Source organism: Mesocricetus auratus, unplaced genomic scaffold, assembly GCF_017639785.1.
Source record: "Mesocricetus auratus isolate SY011 unplaced genomic scaffold, BCM_Maur_2.0 Super-Scaffold_100006, whole genome shotgun sequence".
Classification (NCBI taxonomy): domain Eukaryota; kingdom Metazoa; phylum Chordata; class Mammalia; order Rodentia; family Cricetidae; genus Mesocricetus; species Mesocricetus auratus.
Genome location: NW_024429190.1, coordinates 32776940 through 32803833, shown reverse-complemented (window position 1 = coordinate 32803833; position 26894 = coordinate 32776940). Strand labels below are relative to the sequence as shown.

General features: G+C 47.1%; 1 protein-coding gene across 1 annotated transcript in view; it reads left to right on the top strand.

The window, feature by feature from the left end:
- The window catches only part of Sel1l3 (SEL1L family member 3), a 108166-nt gene that overhangs the window by 52154 nt on the left and 29118 nt on the right, over positions 1-26894 (top strand). Inside the window, exons 10-16 of the mRNA XM_013112524.3 lie at positions 5120-5331; positions 6560-6739; positions 13140-13259; positions 15827-15967; positions 20055-20117; positions 23338-23514; positions 24802-24929. Of these exons, the coding sequence (XP_012967978.2) occupies positions 5120-5331; positions 6560-6739; positions 13140-13259; positions 15827-15967; positions 20055-20117; positions 23338-23514; positions 24802-24929 (1021 nt within the window). The remainder of the gene's footprint in view (positions 1-5119; positions 5332-6559; positions 6740-13139; positions 13260-15826; positions 15968-20054; positions 20118-23337; positions 23515-24801; positions 24930-26894) is intronic.

Genomic DNA, 26894 nt, shown 5'->3' with positions numbered 1-26894 from the left:
AAAAATGCATATGCTAAACCAGATGGGTGAAATTAACAGTTTCATTAAACTGACTTTAATATCGACCAAGAAGCCATGGCTTTTGTTTTTAGACAATAGTTACAATCTGAACTTTACCAAATGTGTGAAATGAGTAATTTTATCTTAGAATTATTACTTTTATTAAATTCAGTAGTGCAGAAAATCGTTTAGATTCTTGGGCAGAGAAAATATCAATTGATGATACTTTTGTGAGAGGGAGTTAAGAATTTTAATATAAAAAAAGAAATGTGCAAGCCCTTTCCATCTGCAGAGCTTTTTTGGCTCAGGATAGACCAGAGGATTCTGGGTGTGTTGCCAGCTACCTGGGCGATCCTGATGTTGATTTCTGGGGTTCTGTGCCAGGGGTCAGTGGGGCAGGTGTTTCATTTAGAGTTTCATTTCTTTTGGAGCCCTTCCCTCCTCTCAGCCCACAAAGCTGGCGTTCCTGTGTACTGAAGCAAAACCCATCATCTTAGTTAGGAATTTGGCAGGGAGGTGAGGCCAGGATGAATCGTTAATGATAAAGTGGATGCCACTTTGCTGGAAATGTGCACACAGGGGCATCTGAAATGAGCACATGTTTAAAACTAAATCTATGAATAAGTAGAGTAGGATCTATGTTTCCGGTGTCTCTGCGCGATTGTGCTCACTGAATCCACGGAGAAGGTTCTTATAAAGAAAACAGTCTAGCAGCATGGAGTGCTCCCCTCAGCTGAGCGAAGGGAAACCCAACAGAAGAGATTTCCAGAGTCCTGGTGGAAAACGATGTTACCTTGCAGCCATAGCCCAACAGGAAAACAGAGAGAAGTGTCCAAGGCTGCCCATCCCTGTGTTGTTGGTTACAGCAAAATCACAAAGAAGCAACCCCAAGAGTCTAAAAATAGAGAACTTGGTGCAGCCATAAAATGCAGATTGTTTGGTGCTCTGTTCCTGTGGACTCTATGTCTATACACAACCAAACATGAATCAGAGATATGCAGAGCAGCAGACTGAGTAAAGCTGTAGTCTCCAAAGCTTGGTGAATGTGAAGGTCAGTCTCTCTGCCCTGAAAACACACACACACACACACACACACACACACACACACCTGTGATCAACATGTAGGGACACTTTTTCTTGTTATTAGTCCTTACAATTCATTGAAACACCCATTTCCATAGCATTTCCAATGTATTGGACACAAGGAATCCAGAGATGAGTTAGTCAAGGTCACAGCCGACCAACCGATTCACAGTGTAACTGGATGACTGTTGTCACTTACAAAATTCATGCTCTAGAACCACATAATGGAGTTGGAAAAAAAAACCACAGACAATTGTCTCATAATGTCTCAAGTAAGTTTAGATTTTTCTGTTAGGCTGAGTTCACAGCTGTTCTTGACCACATGTGGCCAGAAGCTGCAGATGGGAGCCACCCGATACGTAGGTGGATATACACAGGAGATGTAGGTTGGTCACGTGCAAATACTCTGATGTGGGGAACTGGAGAGAATCCTGGAAGTGGCCCCCCATTACTATCATTTATCTATCTATCTGTTTGCTTGGAGGGTGTGGACATTGCATGCAAGTGTGTGTAAAGGTCTGAGGTCAACACTGGTGTCTTCCCGTGGTCACTTTCCACCTGTATTTCTTGAGACAGGCCTCTCATTGAGCCTAAAGCTTGTGCTGGCTGGCCAATGAGCTTCAGGGATCTACCTGTCTCCCTCACCCTAGGGCTGGATTACAGACACATGCCACAGTGTGGAGCTTTTTATATGTGTGTTTTGGGGATCTGAATTCAGGTATCCATACTTGCACAGCATACACTTTGCTAGCAGAGCTACCGTCCTCCTCTTCCTCTGCATTAAACAGAATGAACTTCTTACGGTCATAGGGAGCTATTAATAATGCATGGTTAACATAAAAGAGAAAAGCTGGGCTGGTGAGATGGCTTAGTGGGTGAAGGGGCTTATCACTGCGCCTGAAGACCTGGGATCCAGATTGTGGAAGGAATGAACAGACTCCTGCAAGGTGTCCTCTGACCTCCGCAATTCATGCTGTGGCATGTATGCACCTCTACATATACACACAAAAATAAATAAGTAAAATTTAATAGAAATTTAAAACAAAAAAAGGAAGTCAGAATCTGTAGTGGCATAATATGCCACATGGGGAAAAGAAAAAATGTATGTAAATAAATGCATACATGAATTATTGTGCATGCAAAGGAAAAGTCTTCAAGCATAGGTACCAAGCTTTTTAACAGCTTTTATCTTCACTAAAGACAGAGTGGGGTAGAGGAGGCTTCTGTTTTATTTAAAACCATTTGCATTGTTTGATTTGTCTTGCAAAAACAAATAGTTATGTTTCTTACATAGCAAATAGTTATGTCTGTCGAGAGTAAGGCGAGCAAGCAAATAAACAAACAGAATATGGAAAGGCACACTGCTGTTTCTGCGGCAGGATGGCTTTTTCAGCTACTGTGGTTCTGCGTGCTTGGGATCTGTAGAGCCTAAGCAGAGGCAGCAGCAGCTGGAAGGCTGTCCATCTCTCAGGGGTCTTTGGATGCAAACTGTATCGGCCTTTCGGGGGGCCCACAGGGACCACCAGCAGCTTGTTAACAAATGTATCAGCTTTCATAATGCCAGCTCTGGGTCTTTCTGATCCTGGTGAGTGTGCACGGGCGCAAATGTGTCTGTCTGCACACACACTTACACACCTTATGTGAAGATGCCAATGTGGTGTGCATGCTGTGTGTGGAGACCAGTGGGCCCCAGATTCCTAGTTGAGATGGTCTCTGTAGTTGTTTATTTATTTTTTTACTCTTTGGGGGGACTGCCACCCAGCTCCCAAATAAATACACAGAGACTTATTCTTTCTTATGAATGCCAGGCTTTAGCTTGACTTATTTCTTGCCAGATTTTCTTTCTTCTTTTTTAATGCTTATTTTTTCCTCTTCCTTTTTTTAAATTTAAGTTAGAAATAAGCTTGTTTCACATGTCAGTCCCAGCTTCCTCTCCCGCCCTTCCCACCAGGCCCCCCCAGTCCTCCACGCAATCTCCACTCTGATCCCCAGGGAGGGTGAGGCCCTCCATGGTGCATCTCCAGAGTGCCTCACCTCATCCAGGGTAGGGCCTAGGCCCTCCCCCAAGAGTCCAGGCTGAGAGAGCATCCCTCATTGTGGGACGGGCACTCAAAGTCTATTTGTATGCCAGGGATAAATACTACCCAAGGCCCCATAGATTATGTATAGCCAGATTTTCTTAACTTAAATTATCCCATCTACCTTTTGCCTCTGGGCTTTTACCTTTCTCTATTTCTGTGTATCTTTTCTTTCCTTCTTATTCCATTTCTGGCTGTGTGGCTGGGTGACTGACCCCCGGCATCTTTCTCCTTCTCCTTTTCTCGCTCCTCCTTCTCTTTTTCTCCTTCTATTTATTCTCTCTGCCGCAGCCCCACCTATCCTTCCTCCTGCCTAGCTATTAGCTGTTCAGCTCTTTATTAGACCAATCGGGTATTTTAGACAGGCAAAGTAACACAGCTGCACAGAGTTAAACAAACACAACAGAAAAGAATGTAACACATCTTTGCATCATTAAACAAATGTTCCACAGCATGAAGGAATGTAACACATCTTCAACTAATATTCACCAATTCCACTTGGCCAACTGACCAGCAAGCCCCGGCATCTCCTGGCCCTGTCTGCCAAATGCTGGAATTATAAACAAATGCCTCTATGCCCTTGCTTTTTATGTGGTTGCTTGAGATCAAACTCAGGTATTTGTGTTTTTGTGGCAGATGCTTTACCAACTATGGCATCTCTCTAGCCCCCTGACCCACGTTTTAATGAACCACTGCAAGGGGATTACTCTTCAGTAATCTCAATCCAAACTTCTCACTCTAGGTTCATTCCTTACTGGTGTGCTAATAAGAGTGATTTATCCTTTGTCACCTGAACAGTTTTAAAGTAACTTTTTTTTAGTAAGATGAAGAAAATAAAAATGTTGGAAGTACCAGTTTTTACGCAGGTGAAACTTTAGTCAAGGCTGACATTTAGTTTAACATTCGGGCTGACACTGTTTACACATAACATAGGCCCTGTGTTTCCTGTAAATAACATCTTTCCATCCTGTAAGATCTTCTGTAGCATGGCATCTACAGTAGTGCCTTGCCTGTCCTAGAAGCATTCCTTGGCTGCCTTAATGAATAAAAACGGTAGATAGCAAGGACAGGCTTTAGAAGATTCTAACAGTCACATCATGGAGCCATCACACTTGCTCAATTGACTTGGACACTGATCAGCATATAGACTTATGAACAGTTTCATGAAAGCACCAAGCATATCAAGGCAGACCAAACAATTCCCCATCGGTGCTGGGAGGGCCTGGTGAATGTAGCTGCTTGCCTGTCCACAAGGGGGTGAGTGTGAACTCTGGCTTGTGTGGCCCTTTGCCAGCCTTTGTAACTGTAGACAAGTTATTTTGCTTCTTTGGGCCTTAATCCCCGCTGTGAAGAAGGAGGAGACTAATAATAGCATCAACCCTCTAAGCTTGTGTAGATCCAACAGCCTCTTTTGCATGGGCTGCTTGACCCTTGCTAGGCGTCTTGTAAGCCTTCCCTAAGAGTTGACTCGTGCTTTTCATTCTGTCGAGAGACCCACAAGTAAAACTGGAATCCAAAGATGATGAGGAAGCATCTCAAAATAAAATGCTCTTGCTCAGATTTTGGGAGCGGTACCAAGGAACTATTTCTGGGATAAAACACATTCTTCTTCCTCATCGCAGAAGAGTCTCTCTGGAAGTTTCAGCAGCCCTGATTGGGCAGTGAATTACACGGAGTGAATTACTCTCTTGAGGCACCTTCTCAGCTCTGTGAGGCACATTCTTTCCCCCAAGATACTAGGCTGTCATTTAGTGCCAGAGGAAAAGCTTTTTACAGAGGGACACCATAGCATCCCCCAAGGGTTTCATTTACTTCCCCAGAGGGTGGTATATTTCTAGGTACTGCGGGACCCACCTTGTCAATAACAGAGGTATTTAATTGGCTTTCCTTCCTTCTTCTCCAGCCACATCAGCCCTGTGGTAATTAATTTTGTGTGCTGCGAATTGTGTTATTTACAGTACCATGGAACCAAAATGACTCCGTATTAGAAATCGGTGGGAAGATATTTGAGAAGGCTGTAAAGAGACTCTCCGGCGTTGATGGCCTCCACCAAATTAGCTCTGTCATCCCCTTTCTGATGGATTCCAGCTGCTGTGGATACCATAAAGCATCCTACTACCTCACTGTCTTCTATGAAACTGGATTAAATGGACCTCGGGATCAGATGCAGGTGGCGTATTTCATGGGTTCGGGAGCATCTGTCACCTGGGTTATGTGTGCAGAGAGATGCCCCTGCTGACACTGAATGTGTTGCAGCTCCTTGGAGTCCCTTAAAAACCTTTACACTCAGGGGAAAAAGAAATGTCCTTGGGTTGTGGAACTACAGGGCAACCTGTTTTTAGGGGAGGGAAAAGCTGCTTCTCAGTTTCTGCATATGGCTTTCATGTTTGGTGAACCATCCCAGGATCAGTTGAAGCAGGGCTGGCTGGAATCCTGTCCTTCAGAATTAGGGACCTCTTTCCTGACAAATGCAATGGTCCTCCCACTGAGGTCCTCAGGTTGAGATCAGTCACACTGATGCCGTCACCCCATATTACTTCTTAGCTCAGAAAAGCCTCCAGATCTCTCAGCAAAGTGCCACCACATCTACCCCTTCTACTATCAAAATAAATGCCACAGGAGACAGTTTTACTTTGGGTCTTGAATCCAAATTGATTATGCAACGTGCCTAACATTTCCAGTCGCATTTTCCTAAGCGTATTAGTCAGGGTTCTCCAGAAAGACAGAACCAATGGGATTAGATATATATATAGGAAGAGATTTATTCTGAACAAGCAGCTCATGCAATTATGGAGGCCGAGAAGTTGCCTGCTCTGCCATCTGCAAGTGAGAGGCTGGGAAAGCTGCTGCTGGTGGGTTTGTAGTCAAAATCAGAAGGGCCCGATGACCAGGGAAGCTGGTAGTGGAATGATCTGACCCTTAGACAGGAAAAGATCAGGGCCCCAGCTCAAGCAGGAAGTCAGGAAGCCAAAAGGGATGAATGCCTCCCTCCTCTGCCTTTGGTTCTCTTTAGGCTCTCAATGGGTAGGATGCTGCTCCCCCACCCTGGGGAGGACCATCTGCTTTACTCAGCCTCCCAATCACAGGCCTCATTGGAAACAGCCTGAGAAATGGTGCTGGGCCCCTGCCAGCATAGTCACGTTGGCAGATAACACTATCACAAGAAAACACTACATGTTCCTCTGATGACTTTTAATTTCTGATCTCTGTGTGTGATTGCTTGTCTTTGTGTGTGTGGGGGGGGGTTGTTTTCATTTTTTGGTGTTTTTTTTTAAGGCACATTAACCTTCTAGGATGGCTGAGATTATAGAGAGCAGGGCAAATGACCTTTCAGCTTTAGGGAATTTTGCTACCTTATCTACAGTCTTGTGAACACTTTATCAATTTCTTCCTAACAGGGCATGCTATATAGTCTGGTTGGAGGCCAGGGCGGTGAGAGGTTGTCGTCAATGAATCTTGGGTACAAACACTACCAGGGCATTGACAACTATCCACTGGACTGGGAACTGTCATATGCCTACTACAGCAACATTGCTACGAAGACACCCCTTGACCAGCACACTCTGCAGGGAGACCAGGTAGGACACAGATGCTTGGGGATGCTTACAGCCTGCTTACTGCAGTCCTGAGCAGCGTGCTAGTGGCTGCACCTGCATCTGTTTTATGTGTTGGCGCTCCGAGAACGTGAACCGTCTGATGGAGAGCAAAGCTTTATTGCCCTATCTTCGGTTCCCATTTCCTGCCCCTGTGCAGCTTCCCAGGCTGACTGCAGGCACGAGCTCACATCTGCGAGCTGTCCGTGAGTGGGCAAACTGGTGTGTGAAGGGGAGATTGGCTCCCGAGGCAGACTTTGGTCTTGAAACATAAGGGTTTTGTCCATGTGAGATGGTGAGGTCCGGATGTTAGGAGGGAAGGAATCAAACTGAGAGGAGGCTTTAATTTCCCAGTATCCCCTCTCTATACGTGAAGAGCTAACAGGGTCTACCATGCACAGAAGGCAGCACCATCTCCCGCCGGGTCCCAGTGCTGGATGCTTGAGAAAGGTCCTCCGCACATGGACCTGCCTACTCATTCTCCCAGGTGGCTGGTGCTTAAAGACAAGAGGGACTCAGCACCTGTCCCTGCTTCTTGCAGGCTTCTCGATCTTGCTGACTCACTGGACAAAGAAATCAGTGGCTCACATCTGCCAAAAAAGCATAATGCGTTAGATTAGACTCACTGATGGCTCACTTCCGGGCTTCTTTTGAGAGTGGGGATAAAAGACTGCCAGTGAAGGTGTCTGCGTAGGACAGCAGGAAAGCTTCCTTGATGGCACAGACCCACGGATGTGAGAGGAGACAGCAGGCTGCTCGGTTTCTGGGTCACGGGGTACATGAGATGGTTCACACTGGCAAATGCAACTAGTTTGCTGGGGGGGGGGGTTGAAGGTTTTGTTGTTGTTGTTTTGCTTTCTATAAAGGGCCAGCTGGTGAGTATTTCAAGCTTTGGCTTTATGGTTTTTTGTTTGTTTGTTTGTTTGTTTTGGGTTTTTTTTTGTTTTTTTTTTTTGTTTTTTGTTTTTTTTTTTTGCGCCTGCTGATCTCCTCCAGGGAAATGTGAAGACATGGAAACAAATGGGGAGGTCTGGGTCTGTGTAGCCACAGACAGTATGCAGCTCCATGGCAGGATCTATGCCATGAACTCCGCTTTTCCTGCCTGCTGGGCAGGCCTGCCTGAGGGGCAAGCCTGACTAGGTCACCATTGTTGAATCTCAAGCTTAGTGACTAACTGGGAACCAGAATGCCCTTGGATTGAGTCAGAAGCCCACAGAGCAGAAAAGTAGTGTTTGATACTTGGAAATAGATGGTTTCTGGAAAAAAAAGACAACTACAGTGGCCACTTCACTGCTGTGAAATCAACAGCTCAGAGAGTTAAGCCTTCAGAGAATGTTAAACAGGACGCAGTAGGCTAATGTGTGGCTCAGTTGGTAGGCCACTTGGCTGGCATGCCCACCGTTCGATCCCCAGCCCCACATGAAACCAGGTGTGCCAGCAATCTCAGTACCAAAGAAGAGGAGGCAGGAGGAGCAGGAATTCAAGATCATCCTTGGCTATACAGCAAGTTCAAGCCCAGGCTGGGATTTGTGAGGCCTGGTCCCAAGAAGGGAGGGGGAGGAGAAGAGGAAGAGGGGAAGAAGAAAGGGGAGGGGAAGAGGAGGGGGAGAATGGAGGGAAGAAGAAAAGGAGGAAGAGAAAGGAGGGGAGGATGAGAGGAGGAAAGGGATATAGGAGGAAGAGAGGGGAGAGGGGGAGGAGGAGGAGGAAGAAAAGGCCAGAGTCATAAAAACCAAAAGTCTGTCTCTATAGAGACATTCTAATTCCTTTAGACAATATTAGTTCTCTTCAAATAAACCCACACAACACTTGTCACTTATAGCTGACTACTCTCTCTGTATATGTGTTTTGCAAAATTTGACCTCAGCTTGACAGCAATTAATTCATGTTTTTGTTAAAAAAATAATTGTCCTGAAAAAAAGCACTTTTACAAAATCAAATTGCAAAATAAGGCTGCCTTTACTTTTCCAACAAGCCCAAACATGTTCATAACATCCTGCATGTATAGATCACACACTTAAGAATTCGAATTCAGCATCAATTAGCAGTGGGAAGCGGCACATTGCTGACAATCTCCTTTTCTTTTGAAGATTTGGCATGTGAAATGTTGTGATTAGGAATGAAAATGTTTAATTGGTCAGAACCGGAGGAGATGAACAGAAGAGACGTGTCTCTCAGCTGAAAGGCCGTATGATTAGGCGTCGTGGATAGGAATTATACACTTAGAGGAGTTGTGTCATCACTCATTTTCTTAAGAACTCATAATTAATGGCTTCTTGAGGATTGAAGCAGGTGTCATGCATTCATTTAAATGTCCTTTTGTTGACGTATCTATTAATTCACCAGCAAAATGTAGCAAACGAAGAGCTCTTGAAAGCCAGACCTCTAATTAACAAACAGAGGATCTGCCAATAGCGTCTTTCTTCATTGTCTTTGCATCTTTGCTTCTGTGATTCCCGTCATATCTTCTTTGTTGGGATTCTCACACTGCTCCCCACTTGTGACTAAGTGGGACTTTGCTGCAGGTGAAACAGGAAGCCACAGCTAGCTTTCCCTCTGTTCTGTGGCTTAAATTGCAGATGAGTTCCGTTCCTTCAGCCCAGTCCTTAGAAGTCCCGCTCGCTCGCTTGATCCCTCCCTCCCTCTCTCTCTCCCTCCCTCCCTCTGTCCTTCCCTCCCTCCACCCCGGGGGAGGGCTTCTGGTAGCATGGAGGGCTTCATTCACATCCCTGGCCACAGGCACCTCTGCACATTGACTACTGAATCTTTATCTCCACCTAACATCTTTCTTTTCATTTATGTCACAAAAGAAACTGGCCATCCACATCTCCCTTCCTCACCAGATGACACCAGTGGCTATGCTGAGACATGGGGCTGGCCTTTGCCCCCTCGTCCCGTTTAGTAACCATGGCGTTTCTCTCCATCGCTGCCATCACTGCCTAATGTGGCCCTTGATTATCTATCCCTTGAGCTGCTGCACAACTTCTCTTAGGGACAAAATTGTGTCCCCTCCCCAGTTCATTTGTTGATGTCCCATCCCCTGTCCCCCTGAATGAGGTGGCATATAGACAGAAGGTAATGTGTGTGTGTGTGTGTGTTGCCTTTTACTCTCTGCCTGAGAGGCCACCCTCTCAGATGCAACCAAGCAGAGATTGAAAATATTCCAAAAGAACAAGGTGTCTGTCCCAGAGTGTATTGACTTCTTCTCTTTTCAGAATTTCTAAGAAACACAGCATAACAGCCATCTGCGTGCTATTTACATTATGTTAACTGTTATCAGTAATCTAGCGATGGTTTAGAGCACAGGGCTGGGGCTATGGGACAGCAGTTGAGTGCATTTGAAGCATGTTAAGGTTCTGGGTTCCCAGTTACCACACCACACTAGATAAGAGAAAAGAATCGGGGGCTGCATTGTGTGTAGGAGTCCTGGAACCAATCCTTCTGGGATACTGAGGTATGTGTGTTCATTCATGCACAATGCACATGTGTGTGAGATGTGGCATGTATGCAGTTATGTGTACATGAATGTGTATGAGTGTGCATGTATACACATGTGTGTAGTGTGTGTGTGTGTGCCTGTGTATATTAGAAGCCCCTCTCATCCTTATAATGTGTAGTCAGGGTTAAGAACAGGTCATACCAAGGCATACAAGGGCATTTCTTGTCTGTGTTCCCTCCCTCTGCCCATCCTGACCCTTGGCAGCCCTGCCTTGGCCTGCTGACTTAGGCACTCTTGGTTACAGCACACTGTTCCCACTCCTGGCCCTGTCCCGTCTCTTGGTCTCTTGTCTCTTTGCTCTCTCCTCCCACACAATTTCCTTAGGATCCTTCCTGCTGTACCACGTGCTCAGCGGCAACCTGCTCTGGAGCCTTGCTGGAGCTCCACATAGCAGCCAGGCACATCTCTGTCATTGCCCACCCAACTGGCTCCTTTGACAGACTGAGCTTCCAGGACAAGGACCCTGGCAGCATCCAGTAGCGAGCATCTGTGGAATTTTGCTTTCCTTTCTCTCTTCTCCAGTCGTCAATACTTTCCCCCTGTCGCTTTAAAACACATTACCTTTCCACTAAGAGTCATCCCTTTCAAACCGGGAGCTGCAGGACTGGCTAGAACTAGGCGATGGTAGTAGGTGTGAGCATTGACTAGGAGGCTGGACCAGCCTCTCACCAGCTCCTCCTTGGCCCTCTGGGGCTGCCCACGAGTCCTGAGAGAGGCTGCATTTCTGGAAAATGTCTGGCTGCAGCCCAGCCACCTGTGCGATCCCGTCTCCTGTCTCCCTGCCTTCCTCCTCTCCTTCCCCTTGTTTCCGCTCCTGGTCTCCCTCTCATCCACTCCGCACTGCCTTCCTTTCTTCCCTTTTTCTTACCATCTCTTCCCTTCTCCACCCTTGCTCACTTTCCTTTCTCCCTCCCCTTCTTTCTTTCCACCTGTCTCTCTGAATCCGCCTCTGTGTGTCCCCACCCCCACCCCGGCTCCAGCTCTGCCCGCTCTGGCTTTTCCTGAAACCAGTGACCAGTCCCCTTGACAAAGGGAAAGAAGGTGAAGTTTCTCCCGGACAATGTGGCGCCTTGCTCTGGCACTTGGTCCAGAGGTCTGAGGGTGGCAGTTTCCAGACACTGGTCCTCCTGGAATTTGGCAGCAAGCTCTAACCCTGTGATATAAGATATGAACGTTTGGGCTACTCATTCTGATGACACTGATTTATGAAAGAAAAAAAAAGCAGCTAAAGGACCTTCTGGAAACCTTGGGATTTCTCAGAATGTCTAGCATGGCATCCCTGGCTCCAAATACCTGCCTCACCCCACCAAGAGCATGAAGCTCTCAGGCAGAACGGTCTCATGTCCTTCTCTTTCAAGTCTCATGACAAGGAGAAAAGGGAACCCACAAATCAAAACACTAGAACTCCACAGATGTACATAAAACTGCGAATTCCTCATCTGCCCACCCCAGGCTCCTCATTGAAAACAAGTGTCCATGCAGTGCCGGCTGAGGCCTCACTAACCCTGCTGTGGACATGTGGAGTCCATCGCTTGACCAGACTGACTCTCTCCCAGCGGAGACTGCAGGGTCTTCCCACTAGAGGGCGACATCGCAAGGGTGGAGGATCTCTGTTCTAGCTCGGCTTTCAGGGAAGAGCCATGCGAGCTGGAGTTCATGTATTCATTTCAGGAGCCTCCAGTTGTTACTTTGTAAATTAGGGCGGGGGGGGGGGCGGGGAGGTAGGCTGGGGGTTTGAGTCACTGCTTTGTTGTGAGGAACCAGTGAAGACATGGTAGACACCCTGCCCCCATAGCTGATTTCAGTAAAAGGAAGAGGCCATCATTATTGTTGAACTTGGCAGGGACCGGTTGAGCTGGGTCCTGAACCTTGCAGGACTCCTCTGTCACCTAATGCTCCTGAAAGGGACCCCGGGCCCCACACAGACCCAGCAGAGGAGGCAGCTGAGCGACATTCTAAGCATTGAAGCTACAGACCAAAAACTATGACTGAATAATTTTCTTAACAAACGAAGGCAGGCCGAAGGGAAATCAGGCCTGGCTCCTCATTCTCAGAGGCTTCTCTCCTAGTTTCTCACACCTGCCTGTGGCTTGGTGGATCATGGGTGGCTTGCTCTAGGGCCCCCTCGTGGCATGCTCCGCAGACTCCATCATGATGAGAGCTGTCGGCAAAACAAAGAGAATGGGTTTCTAATACATGGCCAAAATGTAGACAGACACTGCGATGGATCTTATCTTTCTCAAAGAAGTCAAACAGCTAACGGGCTGTGTGCAAATTCAAATTCAAACTACCCTGTGAACTTTCCCTCTGGGTTCATCTTTAGAGCATATGGAACGTCCCACCTCAGATTCTTAGTTTTGTATGCTTACTTCTTTTCAAGGTAGAGGGCATAGCGGGAGATAATCGAAGCTGTGAAATAAACATGTCTAGTTATGTTAGATAATGATGCTTCTGTAAAAATTAAAATTAAAGTCATACTTAGAAAAGATTTGTGTGTGTGTGTGTGTGTGTGTGTGTGTGCTCGCGCGCGCGCGCGCACACACACGCACTGTGGAATGGGAGGTGATTCTGAGAGCCATGACATCAGCGAGACTTTCTTCAAACAAGCTTGAATAATGAAGTGGGGGTGGAGAAAAGAGACCTGGCTTCCCCAAATACTTTGATAGGAACAAATAGCAATGCAGACATGCAGGACGTGGTACATCCATTTAAAAATAATTCGCTCCTGTGACCGTGTAGTCACGCCTAAGGTTTAAATTATTCATACGGGTTTTGCTTGAACAACTGCTGGTTTGAAAATATTATGTCTGTGCGTGCTCATGGCGTTTGGGTGTTTACCTCCTCTCGTCCCCTCCTCCCCTTTCTCTTCGCTTCCTTTCTTTCCAGGCCTATGTTGAAACCATTAGACTCAAAGATGACGAAACACTCAAAGTCCAAACCAAAGAAGATGGAGATGTCTTTATGTGGCTGAAGCACGAAGCCACCCGCGGCAACGCGGCCGCACAGGTACGCAGAGGCCCGTCTTACAGTCCGTCAGTCATGTCAGAGGAGGGTTTGCCTCCGTCACGAAGCTTCCCCGTCCCCAGTGGCTGAAAGCGATGCTGCCGTATCCTCTGCTTGCAGCCACGGCAGGTGGAGCTCTTTCTTGCAGCCTAGAAGCCCAGATGCATCGATGAGGCTTCTCCACATACTTCCAGCATATCTGGGGCCCAAGTCCCAGAGCATGTCACATGCCATTCTCAAGTTCAAGAGGCTGGGAAGAGAATATAGTTCAATATATCCCCTTAAAGACTCCTGTCAGTGCGTGCCTCCAATAGCAAGCAAGGAGCTCCTTGGGCGTGGGAAAAATTAGCTGTGTGTCCGTGTGTTCAGCCAGGAGAACAATAACTATTTATAGAGTGTTAAGCCAGAAGGCTTGACCTTGTCTCTTGAACATCTTACATCTTTGAGTTTTCAGAGTCTGATTTGCAGCTGATGAAAAGCTCTCGGTTATAGCTTGCTGAGGCTAACTTCACCAGAAGCCTTTTTTTCCCATTTGATGAGTGCTCCTAGGGAGCACAGCAGTCTGGGGAGGAGGCTCCAGCACTGCTGAGTGGCAGGAGATCAGAGATAGGAAAGGGACAAGAGTCAGAGACACTTGCAGGGCACAAGTCTCCTAGTGCCCCCTAGAGAACTTCCTGGCACTTTCTTTGGTGCTTTCTTTGTGGCCATTGAAGGTATGAGTGGGGGGGGGCAGAAAGAAGACAATAATGGACCCACAGGACCAAATTGTTAACAAAGGGGGCCCCTGTCCTCATTCTTGGGTTTGTAACCCTGGCCTGTTGTCCTTCCAGTCAGGAGTAGTGTAGTTCTAGAAATGCCTTCTCTCAGGGGCCCCAGAGCTCACATTAATCTTCTAACAGTGGACACTTACTTCTCCCTGAAGCAAATCTATATGCACAAGGTTCTGGGAACTTCCGAGAGGGCTAGGTAAACCATGCATGTGTGTGTGTGTGTGTGTGTGTGTGTGTGTGTGTGTGTGTGTGTGTGTGTGTGTGTTGCACCAGAACCAGAACTGACTGGAACATGATTAAACTTGCCTAGTAATCACAGAACCTGGTCAGCAGAATTTCTCCTTGCTCTTCAAACGCTCCCTCCTGTAGGAGGTACTGCCTGTCTGTTTGATCAGAGGTCAGCAAGGAGGTCTGTCAGCAAGGGACCTTTCTCAGTGGCTCGGATCTCCTACCCACACTGCTGTCTCCGTGATTGGATCCATTTTGAGACTAGGGCTAGGAGCTGTCAGGAGGCAAGAACAGACAAATGTGCTGTAGCTTGTATTTATGCAAATGCACCTTCGGGCTCCTCCCCCGCCCCTGTTTGAAAATTCGTCACCTAAAACTTGTTATATGTTATTATTAGCATGTATTATTACATGATATGGGTTTCATTACATTTTCATACATGTACATAATTATTTCAACTTTATTCACTCTTCCATCCTCCCTTTAATGCCTTCCCTCTTCCTAACTAGTCCCCTTCTACTTTTATGAGCCTGAGAGAAAGAAAGAGAGGGAAGGAGGGTTGGGGAGGGAACACTCTTTGAGTCTCACGAGGGTTGTTTTCAGGAGCATGTGTAGTTAACGTAGGGAAGGGTGGGGACCCACCGACCCTCCTGCTTCCATGATGGGGTGTTTAGAGGTCCATTCTTTCAGAGATCCTGTGCAGGTAATAACAACTGCTGTGAATTCAGGAGTGACAGGTGTAGGGGGAGGGCTGGAGCACAGCTCTGCGTTTAAGGGCACTCACTGCTCTTGCAGAGGGCACAGGTTCAGTTCCCACTACTCATGGTAGTGGGAAGCTTGAACCTGCCTGTAATTCCAGGTCCAGAGGATCTGATGCCCTCTTCTGGTCACCAAGGGCTCCTGCATGCATGTGGTGCACCCAGGCTTCACTGAGTACACACACATACCCATAAAAACAATAAATAAGCCGGGGGAGGAGGACAGTGGGGGGTGGCACACGCCTTTAATCCCAGCACTTGGGAGGCAGAGGCAGGCGGACCAACCTGGTCTACAAGGGCTAGTTCCAGGACAGGCTCCAAAGCTACACAAGGAGACCCTGTCTCAAAAAACCAAATCAAACAAACAAAAACAATAAATAAACCTTTAAAAAAAATGAAGCGGCCTGGTGAGATGACTCACTTGATACCTAGCTTATCTGAATTTAATCTCTGGGAACTGCATGGTGGAAAGAAAGAGCCAACTCCCACAAGTTGTCCTCAGACCTATGAGAGCACACACTCACGCACACACTCACACACACACACACACACACACACACACACACACAACTATGCCATGCCTGGATGTCAGTGTTCTACACCTCCCCCCACTGCTTCCTCTGGCTCTTGCATTTTTTTCTGCCCCTTCTTCTAAGACACTCCCTGAGCCTTCGAGGGGTGATAGAGATGTCCCTTTTGTGGCTGGCCATTCAACCTAGAACATTTTACATTAGGTTTGTCCACCCACTGCCTCGAGTGTCGTGTGAAACATTACCCAGGAAACTCACTGTTCCAAATCGCTATTGTCTTTAAGCAACGATTGGCCCAGATGCTGTTCTGGGGACAACAAGGGGTGGCCAAGAACCCTGAGGCAGCCATCGAGTGGTATGCTAAGGGGGCCCTGGAGACCGAGGATCCTGCGCTGATATATGACTATGCCATCGTGTTATTCAAGGTGAGAGTCACTTAATTTGTGCTAAAATTGTTCGATTCGATAATAGACATCCTGAGACATTTCCCGTGGGCGTGCAGGAAAACAGGGAGTCTTAGAACAAGCTGCTGTCACCTGTGATGGAGAGGGACACTGTTGAAAAGGAAGAGACAGAAGCACTTCCCTGGGCGCATTTTTAATTGACAATCTTACGCTTGACACCTGGCTTCTCTGTACTTCTGTGACATTCTGAAGGAGACACCCACATTTCGTGGCTTGGTGCATGGCCACCAGCCCCACCAGGGCTGCACATTTATCTCTGGCTCAATAAAGCACGTGCTTGGAACATCCCAATGGTTCCAATGATGTGGGGGACATGAGCCTGCTTGCCGTCTAAGGAGGAAGGGCAGGGAAGAGTCCAGGAGACAGGGGGCGGGTATTAGAGTCCCACCTCTGTATCCATTGTGGATAACCTTGAAGATGCTTATGTCCTGGGATGATGCTCGCAAGCATGGACTAAGTGAAACAATAGGACCAGCAGGTTTTGAAAACTGTGTCACACATGTGCCTTTCACAGGAAAATCATTGTTCCCACCAATGAATGGAGCACTTGCTCCCTGCTTCACATAAACCAGCACATTGAATCCTCACGGCTGACAATGTTATATGTCATTTTGGTGTCTTATATAGAGCAACAGAGACACAGGGAGGTTTTATAACTGACCCATGGTCACCCAGCCGGTGCATTTTGCACCTGGGGCAAGAATCCAGGCAGGCTGGCTCTATGATCTGTGGTCTGCATGCCCAAATGCATCAGATGTATGAAATCACTAATGTCAGAAAAGTCTCCCATCCATGTACAAATCAGACCTGACCCCACTTAGCTTCAGAAATCAGACTAGAGCAGGTGCACTCAGGGGTGGAGGGGTATGGCTGCAGACCTGAGCTTGGACATGGAGACACTTTGGCTTTGGTAAGGAAATCCTTGAACCTTATGCCTTTGCCCCAAAATGAATTCTGTCAAATAACCACCTGTCACCTGGGTGCCTGGCCAGGCCCATCTCCAGATCCACAGCTGTGGCCACTCACTCACTGACAACCATGATGTCGCTACAGCTCAATCCTCTAAACCCTATCGAAGCCTGGAAACCTAATGGTTGTTATGGTTTCCAAATTGAGACCTAGACCTTCTCTTTCCAGGCACCAAATCAACAGAAATTACTTGAATCTCCTCCATATGCCAGCGCGTTTATCTAATATGCATCCATTCTGTGCTGGCCTCATGCCAGCCTCTGCAGTCAGTGCAGGGACATATGGAGGCATGAGCCACATCCCTGGCCTCAGAGGGCTCATACAGTGGAGGGGAAGACAGAGGACAGACATGATGTAGCGGTGACACACGTGTCTACCAGAGCTGGGGCTGGACACTATGCAAAGCCCAGAGAAGACGGAGATATGAGTCAGCCACTGTTTCCGCCCACCAGGACCTGACGGTGTAGAATGGAATGCACCTATAGGCGTCCGTGACTGTGGGTGCCATCTTTCCTTGGGTCTCGTTTCCCAGATCTTAAAACTGTTTTTGTATTGCCAGTGCTATTGAATTCTGGCTAAGTTATCTCTGGGTATGATGCAGGAAGCCTTTATCAGCATCTCAGGGAAGGGCATTGCTTCTGGCCAGGAGCTCTTTTTAAGTGTAGTCCACATAGACAGGCTCCCTCGGAAATGGACATTCCGTGTGTAACGGTGATGGCGTGCATTGGCTGTGTAGGGCACCCAAGAGATCACGTGCAAAGTTGACACCAGAGTCCGGGGCTTGTCCAAGGAGGTCACGTGTATAACATCTTGCATTCCCCTGACCATGAAGCTTTGACTTACTCAGTGTTGTCTTCTGTCACAGCATTCACGGGCTGTTCACCAAGCACACACTCTGCCGGTGTTTGGCATTGGTGTCTTTTAAGAGCTTCTGGTACTGCTCGGATTAGCATGTGAGGCAGGCTTTGTGCAAGAAGTTAGGTGATGAAGCAGACAAGAATACTAGATTAAATAGCTAGGGGACTGGAAACATTTCTACCCACGAAACTGGAATATCTGGGTTCAGGAATTCTGCGAACCTTTGCAAAACTGAATCTCCCCAGTCCTGGTTCATTCCTTCAAAACAACGAACTGAGGAAGATGAACCGTGCAGTGTACTAGGTCTAGATGTTCTGTTATTCCACAGTTTCTGATGTTCCCCAGGCAGTCCAAACGTTATCTGGTTCCCTATCTAATTCTAAGTGTCCTCCCGTGTTCTCACCCTCTTCCTAATTAAATGACGTAATGGCACAGTCTTAGTTAAAGTTTCTGTTGCTGTGGTGAAACACCATGACCAAAAGCAAGTTGGAAGGAAAGGGTTTATTTGGCTTACACCTCCATATTGTTGCTCATCATTGGAGGAAGTCAGGACCGGAACTGAAACAGGACAGGAAGCTGGAGGCAAGAGCTGATGTAGGAGCTATGGAGTGATGCTCAGCCTGATTTCTTCTAGAACCCAGGTTCTAGAACTAGCCTAGGGACAACACCACCCACAATGGGCAGGGCCCCTCCCTCATTGGCCACTAATTAAGAAAATGCCTTACAAGCTTGCCTACAGCCCAGTCTTATAGAGGCATTTTCTTAATTGAGGTTCCTTCCTCTCAGATAACTTTAGCTTGTGTCAAATTGACGTAAAACTAGCCAGCACAGGCATACTTCTGAAAAAATATTTTCATCCTACCCTTTGCTTTGGTTTACTAAATAGGTAAGTTAAGGTCCAGTAGAAACATGGGTAGAATTTAACCTTTAGTTTTATTCTTATTTTTGCTGGATATCCTGAAAATTATAGAGCTAAGCATACCCTTTGTCTTTGCCATACCATGAAGGAAGGTAGTACTTTCTTGGAATAGAATCAAAATACACAGTAGACAGTATGGTGTGGTGGTCAGAGGCTTAGTCTGGTACCTTGTGTTCAAATTCTGCCTCCCGCTCTCACATATCATGCAGCTCTGGGAAGGCTGAGGTGGATGGCATTGCCAGTGACTCCCCCGTGGGGTTGCAGTGATGGTTAGATGTGGTGATGGGTTGATAGTATGGCATGTTAATCACCACCTCCAGTTCTTATAGAGCCAATCAACCACAGCAGATAGCCGTATTCATGCAAAGAAAGCCCTTTCTGTGGTCATATCATGTGACCCAATGAGTCTTGTCTGAGTTGCGAAGGATCCCTTGAGGCACTGGGAGAGCAGAAGGGACCCATGGTTATGAATAAATTTGGAGCATCAGGGATTTTCAGCTGGCTCTGCTCCTATCATCAGACTTGAGTCAAGACCCCAGGGACCCCTTTTCTCCACACTCTTGGACCCCCCCACACACACACACATAGTCCTTTAGACCCCTTAGAAAGGTTCCTTTTGCAACAAGAACTCCAGAGTCCATCTCTACATAGAGAGGACAAGCCGCTTTTTCTGGAGCTCTCCCATTTGCTAGAAAGAAACTTATTAGCATTGTCACTTGCCTTGGAGGCAGGTGACTGATTTCTCAGGGTCCTATCTCCTTTTCAGCACACTCTCAAGCTGATTCAGAAGCCACAGTGTCATACCCTGGGGACCTAAGCCAGTAACTCTTGACTGTTGTTCAACACAGATAACATGTTTTTATCTGGGCATCAAACTAGGTAATTCCAGAGGAAAGCACCCTGGATGAGCAAACCCATCCACCCTGTCTTACAGCTTCTCCCCCAGCACCTGTGGAGTGATGGGAACAGTCAACACCATGATCAGTTCATGGTTGGTGGGGGGAGGGTAGGTTCCTATTGCTGGTGAGCTGGGAGGGTGGGGCTTGTTTCACTCCCACAAACATGAACAAGATGATGATGATGATGATGATATGGGTGATGATGGGTGATGACAGCAACAGTGATATCTTGCAATACTGCTGTGCCTAGAAAGGTTTAAGCTTGTGGGTTTTTTTTTTTTAATTTTAAAGGTTCAGGGTTTATTTGCAAGCGTTTTATATTGAACACTGGTGTCTCTGTGTGATGCTTGTGGGGATTCGGGGTTTATTTTCCTCATAATCTTTACTGTTTGTCAATGTTTAGGGTCAAGGAGTTAAAAAGAACAGAAGGCTCGCCTTAGAGCTCATGAAGAAAGCGGCTTCCAAGGTAACCCATGCATATTGTTGGGAGGAAACAGCTCCTCACACGCCCACGCTCTCAGAAGGCTGCACAAGCAAATGGCCATCTTCCCTTCACAAAGAGAGGTGGGAGTGAGGTGGGGAGGGGTCCCCTGTGCAGCGACTAGTCATTTCTAAGCTATAACACACACATAATCTGGCCACAATGAGGACAGTACCATTCAAAGGCTGAATGCCCCTTACCGCCAATAGAATCCGGGCTGATTTTGTTTGAAGGTAAAATTATAATCACGAGCTGCCCTGATAACAAGCAGTGGGGCTCCTTGAAATTGAATGAGGAGAAAGGCCATTGAATTAGGAAGACCAAAGCCTAATTTCCTGGAAAGTTAACTCTGTTCTGACCAATTCCCATTTGCTTCTTACGCTTTGATAATGGGCTGTTTACAAAGATCATCACCAAGGTCAGAGCCCTATGAATTATTTTTCCTTTGTCATTATTTATAGTTTCAATAGTAGCTTCAGTCAGCTGGTTTCAATAGAACTCAATAGACTGGAGGCCATAGCCGCACTTGAAAGAAGATACACACAGGTGTACACATGCACACACACGCACACACACACATGTGCATACTTCTAGTCCAAATGCATGCACACTAGTCCTCACACACTCCCACATGCATCTGTGTACAGATATGCATGTGAATAGATTCCCAGAAACCACTCTGATTCTGTACCTCAACGTGGTGCTCTATAGCTCCCTAGGGCCCCTGGCTGGTCCTTTGTCCTTGAGGCTTCTAAAAGTAACCATCCTAGTTTTTCTCCCCCACTCATTGTCTTGAGGCGCTCAGGAGCTCTTGGGGGGCTTCCATAGAGCAGGAAGTTGAAGCAGGGAGTCAGAGATTCAGAAGACTTTTCTACCTATGTGCTAGCAATGCACATGACCCTACTTATTATGTGCGTACCTGCTGTTGACCTAACAGGAGATGCACAGAAATAGAAAAGCAGCTCGATGATAGTCATCCAGGGTACTGAGTGCAGGCATCCTCAAGAGGGGCTGTGTGAGGGTTGCCCAGGCAAGAGTGAAATTTGCATCTCTTCAGCCCCCCTAGTGGTGAGTTCACAGTTAGCCTGCTTTAATTCAGATTATAAAGTCTCTGTTCTTTTTGGGGGGGGCGGGTTTCGAGGCAGGGTTTCTTTGTATTGCTTTGGAGCCTGTCCTGGAACTCGCTTTGTAGACCAGGCTGGCCTCAAACTCAAAGAGATCCATCTGCCTCTGCCTCCCCAGTGCTGGGATTAAAGGTGTGAGCCACCAATGCCTGGCTCTTTTTTTTTAATTAATTCTTTAATTTAAATAGAAAACAATCTTATTTTACATATCAATCGCAGTTCCCTCTCCCTCCTGTCCTCCCACTCCCCCCACCAACTCCTCATCCCATCCCCCTCTACTCCTCAGAGGGTGATCTGGCTGCCACATCTGCTACCATTGATCGCCAGGGTTGATTGGTTCATCTGGCTGGCTAGGCGGGTGTCCCCTTCCTCCCTCCCTCACTGCTCCCTCCCGAAGCTGCGTGCTCAGTAGAAGAGGATGGCCTTCCCCAAATAGAGGAGGACCTGTCTTGGGTCAAGGGTATACAAGTAACTGCATTCTCCTGCAGAACCTCCAAACAAGCTCTCAAAGTCTCTGTTCATAAGGGCTGTGCGATTCACTCTTTAATTTAGCATGGATTCACTCAGGACCTAGTGTTCCACAGGGACTTGGGGAAAGCTGTTTACATCTCCACTTTTGGAGTTAGGAGACACATGGAGGCAGATCTGTTGATCCAGCTAAATAGATGTCCAGAGCAAGGACTAAGTAACACTACAGGGGTTCTTGCGGGTCCCAGAGCAATTCCCAGAGAAGCACCAGCTTCCAGCTTGTGGCAGGTGCATCTGAATTAGGCTGTGTTTTCTCCCACTGAGCAATGGGAAGCCACTTGGATGTTTCCTGATTGTGGGCATGCCCCCAAAATTTTGCTGCCATTTTAGAGGATGCCTCGGTCTGTTATTTCTTTAGACAGAGTCTGCAGTACTTACAGGGAATTTGCATTGTCCCAGGCTCATAAGAATGCTCCTATCAATGTCATGGTGCTGACTGTGCCCAAATGGTACTGTTTATCTGGATATCTTGGTGACCTGCAGGGATGACTCTCCACCTTAAGGGTGTAGGGTTTTGTTTTGCACCTACATTCAGAATGTAACTTTCATTCATCCATCTGACACTTGTTTAAAAGTGTCTGACCCTGTGCCGGAGATAAAAACCAAGGTGCCAGTTCCTCCCTGATAAAAGGGGAGGCTAAAACAATATGCTTCCACAATGAGACTCCGTCCTTACAAGTCCACAGACACAAGGGCACTGTTGGTCCCTCGAATGCTTTGTTTTGTTTTGTCTTCCTGGTCTTTAGGTCAGGCAAAAACTGAGAAGTGAGAGCTCCGTGTGCATGCATGTGTGTTATGGCAGGGCAGGAGACTCTCAGGTTTATTCCTGCCCCGCAAGACACCCGAGCCTTCATCATCTGAGGCTCCGTGGGAGTGGGAAAGAGTCCCTGACGAAATGCACTCAGGAAGAACAAGGAGCTAGAGGACAGATTGATGTGAACAGCCCCTTCCCTGGAGCTGCCATTACCAACTCCGTTTTGAAACCTCCCCTCGCCATCCTTCTCCGCTGCTCCAGTCCCTATCAGACCCCGAATCTCATCAGAACTGGGGATGCCAACTCATCTCAAAGCACCGAAGCTGTGCGAGTGGATTGTCACAGCTGCGCCCTTGGAGGCTTGCTGCTGTTTAGGGCAGAGGAATCAACAGATGGGCAGGCGGGTCACCTAGAAGCCATCCCAGCCAGGGCGGCTTTCAGTCTCAAACATCCTGCTGCAGCCCAGTTCTCATGAATTTGAAGGGCATGCTGGATCCTTCTGGGTGAAAGAGACATTTGCGGGGGTGTTATGTAAGAGCCCATAGGCACTGAGAGATGAGTTGGGGACCAGCGTCACTATTGAGGCTACAAGGCAGAAAACCCAGCAGCAGCCGGGCAAAACCCACCTGGGAAGTCTCTTAGGCAGGCTTGTGCTGTCTAGCTTTTCTTCAGTGCCATCTGCCCCCTCAAAAAAGAGAAAGGGAAGACTCTGGAAGAATGCCGCCACAGCAACTGCTTCCAGATGCTTTAGATTTCATTAAAATAATAATAATAATTTCCCTCTTGTTCGAAAATCCAGGGATTGCATCAGGCTGTCAATGGCCTGGGATGGTATTACCACAAATTCAGGAAGAATTATGCTAAAGCTGCGAAGTACTGGTTAAAAGCAGAAGAAATGGGGAATCCAGACGCATCATACAATCTTGGGGTCCTGTATCTGGATGGCATTTTCCCAGGAGTTCCTGGAAGGAATCTGGTGAGTGAACCTGAGACTGCTCTATACTTGGCCAACGACTGGTTGTGAATGCTTGTGGAAGGTCTGCCAAGCGTCCAGCCTAAATGAGGCATGGTGGGATGGGAGGGATGTAAGAATACAACCCGAGACATAGCCTGGCCTCAGGGAGCTCAGGGTCTAGTGAGGAAGGCATGATGGCCTTGAGGAAAGATGCATTTAGCCACATGGGGGATAATCCAGGTGCTTCCAGGAAGAAGAACCAAGGAAGGCCAGAGCAGCCATGAAGACTTTGTGGAAGACGAAGGCTTGAGTAGATGAGGGAAAAGGAAATTATCCACCATCGGAGAGCAAGAGATGGAGGGAGACGGACCTCCTAAGAAAGAGAAAGGGCCAAGTGAGAGGAGAGTTGCCAGAGATGAGACCAAAGTTACAAAGCAAAGAGCAGAGGACATGTTTGGTGTTTTCTGGGCACTTCCCCAAATGCCAAGCACTTCAGAAGTTGGCAGGTTCATGTATGCTAGCCTCTGAAACATCAGCTATGTCTGTGCCCGTCTTCTAGAATGGGCCTCCGGATCTCCAAACGAGAGGTTTGGAGAGAATGAAGCCACGTGGATTGACAGACAGTAAGCTAAGATTCGATCCCAAGCCCCTCTTGCTTGTAAAGTCCACGCTTTTTAAAAACAATGGTTCACTGCCTTCTGAGAAATGATGATGATCAGTGGGAGTCAGTACACACACACACACACACACACACACACACTTCCCCTAAGTGTTTTCCTTCTCCCTCCATCTCTGCCCGACTGTACTAAAGCTGGTATTTTTATGCACTGCAAATGTCTGGTAGCCCTCCCACACATCCACGAGCGTGGATTTATTCCTTGTCAGATTCTAATTCTCACTTTCCCACTAGAAGTGCAATTTTTTGTGCATGAACGTAAAGAAGTGTATTAAGTGAGGTCAGGAAAGCAAATGCTTGTGTTCTCACCTGGTGTGACTCCTGTCGCACTCCTCCGTCAAGCGTGCAGAGGCCTTGTGAGGACCCAGTGAGGTGGCAGCGTGATCCTGGTTATAAGGTGTCTCCTTTATTGGGTAAAGTTAATCAACAGAACAGTTCTCCGTGGGGTCACATATTCCAGGCCTTTGAGATGGACTGTCTATTTGGAGCTAATTCTTGACCTGTTTTGCTCATAAGTACCAGAAGACATAAGCCTGTGGTAATGTCGGGCTTGAAGTACCTGGGACTTTGGCTGTACTGAAGCCTGTGTGGCGGGGAGGACTCTGCGCTAACGAGAGGGACTCTTGTTACAGACGCTGGCTGGTGAATACTTCCACAAGGCTGCACAAGGAGGACACATCGAAGGGACGCTGTGGTGTTCTCTTTACTATATCACAGGCAACCTGGAGACCTTCCCTAGAGATCCGGAGAAAGCTGTTGTGTAAGAATCTGTCAAATGTCGCCTACCATTGAAAAGCCATGTCCTGTACTCTCCTCTCCTGACAAAAGGGTTCTCTTTCCCTCCCTCCCTCCCTCCTCCCCCTCCCTCCTCCCCCCCACCATCTCTCACTCCAATCCTTTTCTCATTCCCTTCCCCTTTCTGTTTCTTTATCTCTCGTTGCACTTTGTAAAATTCAGTTTTTACATTTGTCACATATACATGCATGTAGATTTAAAAGGAAAAAAACCCAAATTATTGGGGCTGGAGAGAGGGCTCAGAGGCTAAGAGCACTTGCTGCCCCCTGCAGAGGACCTGGGTTCGAATCCTAACACCCTCCCATAGCAACTCATAACCATTTATAGTCCCAATTCCGGATGATCCAATGCCCTTTTTGACCTCCTCAGCCACCAGACACACGGGAGTTACACAGATATACATAGGGGGTCTGGGGAGATGAATCAGTGGTTAGAAGCAATGAGGACCTGGGTTCAATTCCCAGCACCCATGTGGAAGCTTACAACTGTCTTTAACTCCAGTTCCAGGGGATCTGACACTCTCATACAGACATATATTCAGGTAAAACACCAATGCACATGAAATAAAAATAAAAAACCCAGATGTATATGTAGGTTAAACATCTGTAAAATTAAAACAAATAAAATTAAAATAAAAAAGAAAACCAAATAATTGACAAGTATTTTAAATTTTTACTTAAAAAAGTTCAGCAAGACAAAACAAGCAATCCCAGGCTCCACCCATCACCCGACTCCAGTTCCTGGTCCATAGAATATGTCCCTGTCTGACTGTTAATTCTGCTTTCCTGGCCTCCACCTGTAGGCAGCATGGTCTCATGGATGTTTTTAGTATTCTCATCCCCGGCCTTGTCTAGTGATGTTTCCTGGGAGAATAAAGACAGTTTTATTTCTCTGCTACCTCCCACGACCCAGCACACCGAAGCTTCCTGTCTGCCGCCATCTTCCCCGAGAGTTTTTTCCCTTAGTTTGCACAGTGTCTCAGGTTTGAATTAATATGACTAAGCCATGAATCATCCTATCCTAGCCTTTTCTTTCTTGTATAAGTTTCTGTTGAGGAATTGTTATTTCTGTCCCCTCTATATATGTATTATTTTTATAGTCTTTTGGATATGTCATGTGAATGGATGTTTTTGCCTGCACATATGTCTGTATACCACATGTATGCCTGGTGCCCAAGGAGGCTAGCAGAGGTTGCCAGATCCCCTGGAACTGGAGTTACAGGTGGTTGTGAGCAGTGATGTGGGTGCTGGGAACCGAACCCAGGTCTTCTGGAAGAGCAGCCTGTGCTCTTAACTGCAGAGCCACCTTTCCAGTCTCGTCATTTCCTATATTCTTGATCAAATTCTTCTGTCACTTAAATCCCCTCTCAGTATACCCAGACACCTCGAGTCTATCCTATTAATAAGTTAGTCTCCTCACAGTGTTTTTCCTGGAGCCTTTTCGGGGCTCCTTTTTTTTTTGGTTGTAATCCTGAGATTGACTTTGCCCCATGTTGGGGCTTCTCGTTTCTTCTATCTGATTTAGCCAGTGCTTTGATATTCCAGGCTGGCCCTTGTTTTTTCCAGTCCTCTTCCCAGTGTTTTGTTGGAATACATTCTACAATAACTTCCTGAAGATTGGTGAGGAGGCCCATTTTTTTCTTTTTTTAAAAATTTTTTTAATTTAAATTAGAAACATGAACGCTTCACAAGTCAGTCCCAGCTCCCTCTCCTACCCCTCCTCCCTAGTCCCTCCACCAGCACCCCCAGCCCTACACCCAATCTCCACATCATTCCCCAGGGAAGATCTCCAAAGTCTGTCATTTCATCCAGGGCAGGACCTAGGCCCTTCCCCATGTGTCCAGGTTGAGAGAGCATCCCTCCATTTGGAATGGGCTCCCAAAGATCATTCATAAACCATGATAAACACTGATCTATTACCCAAGGCCCCA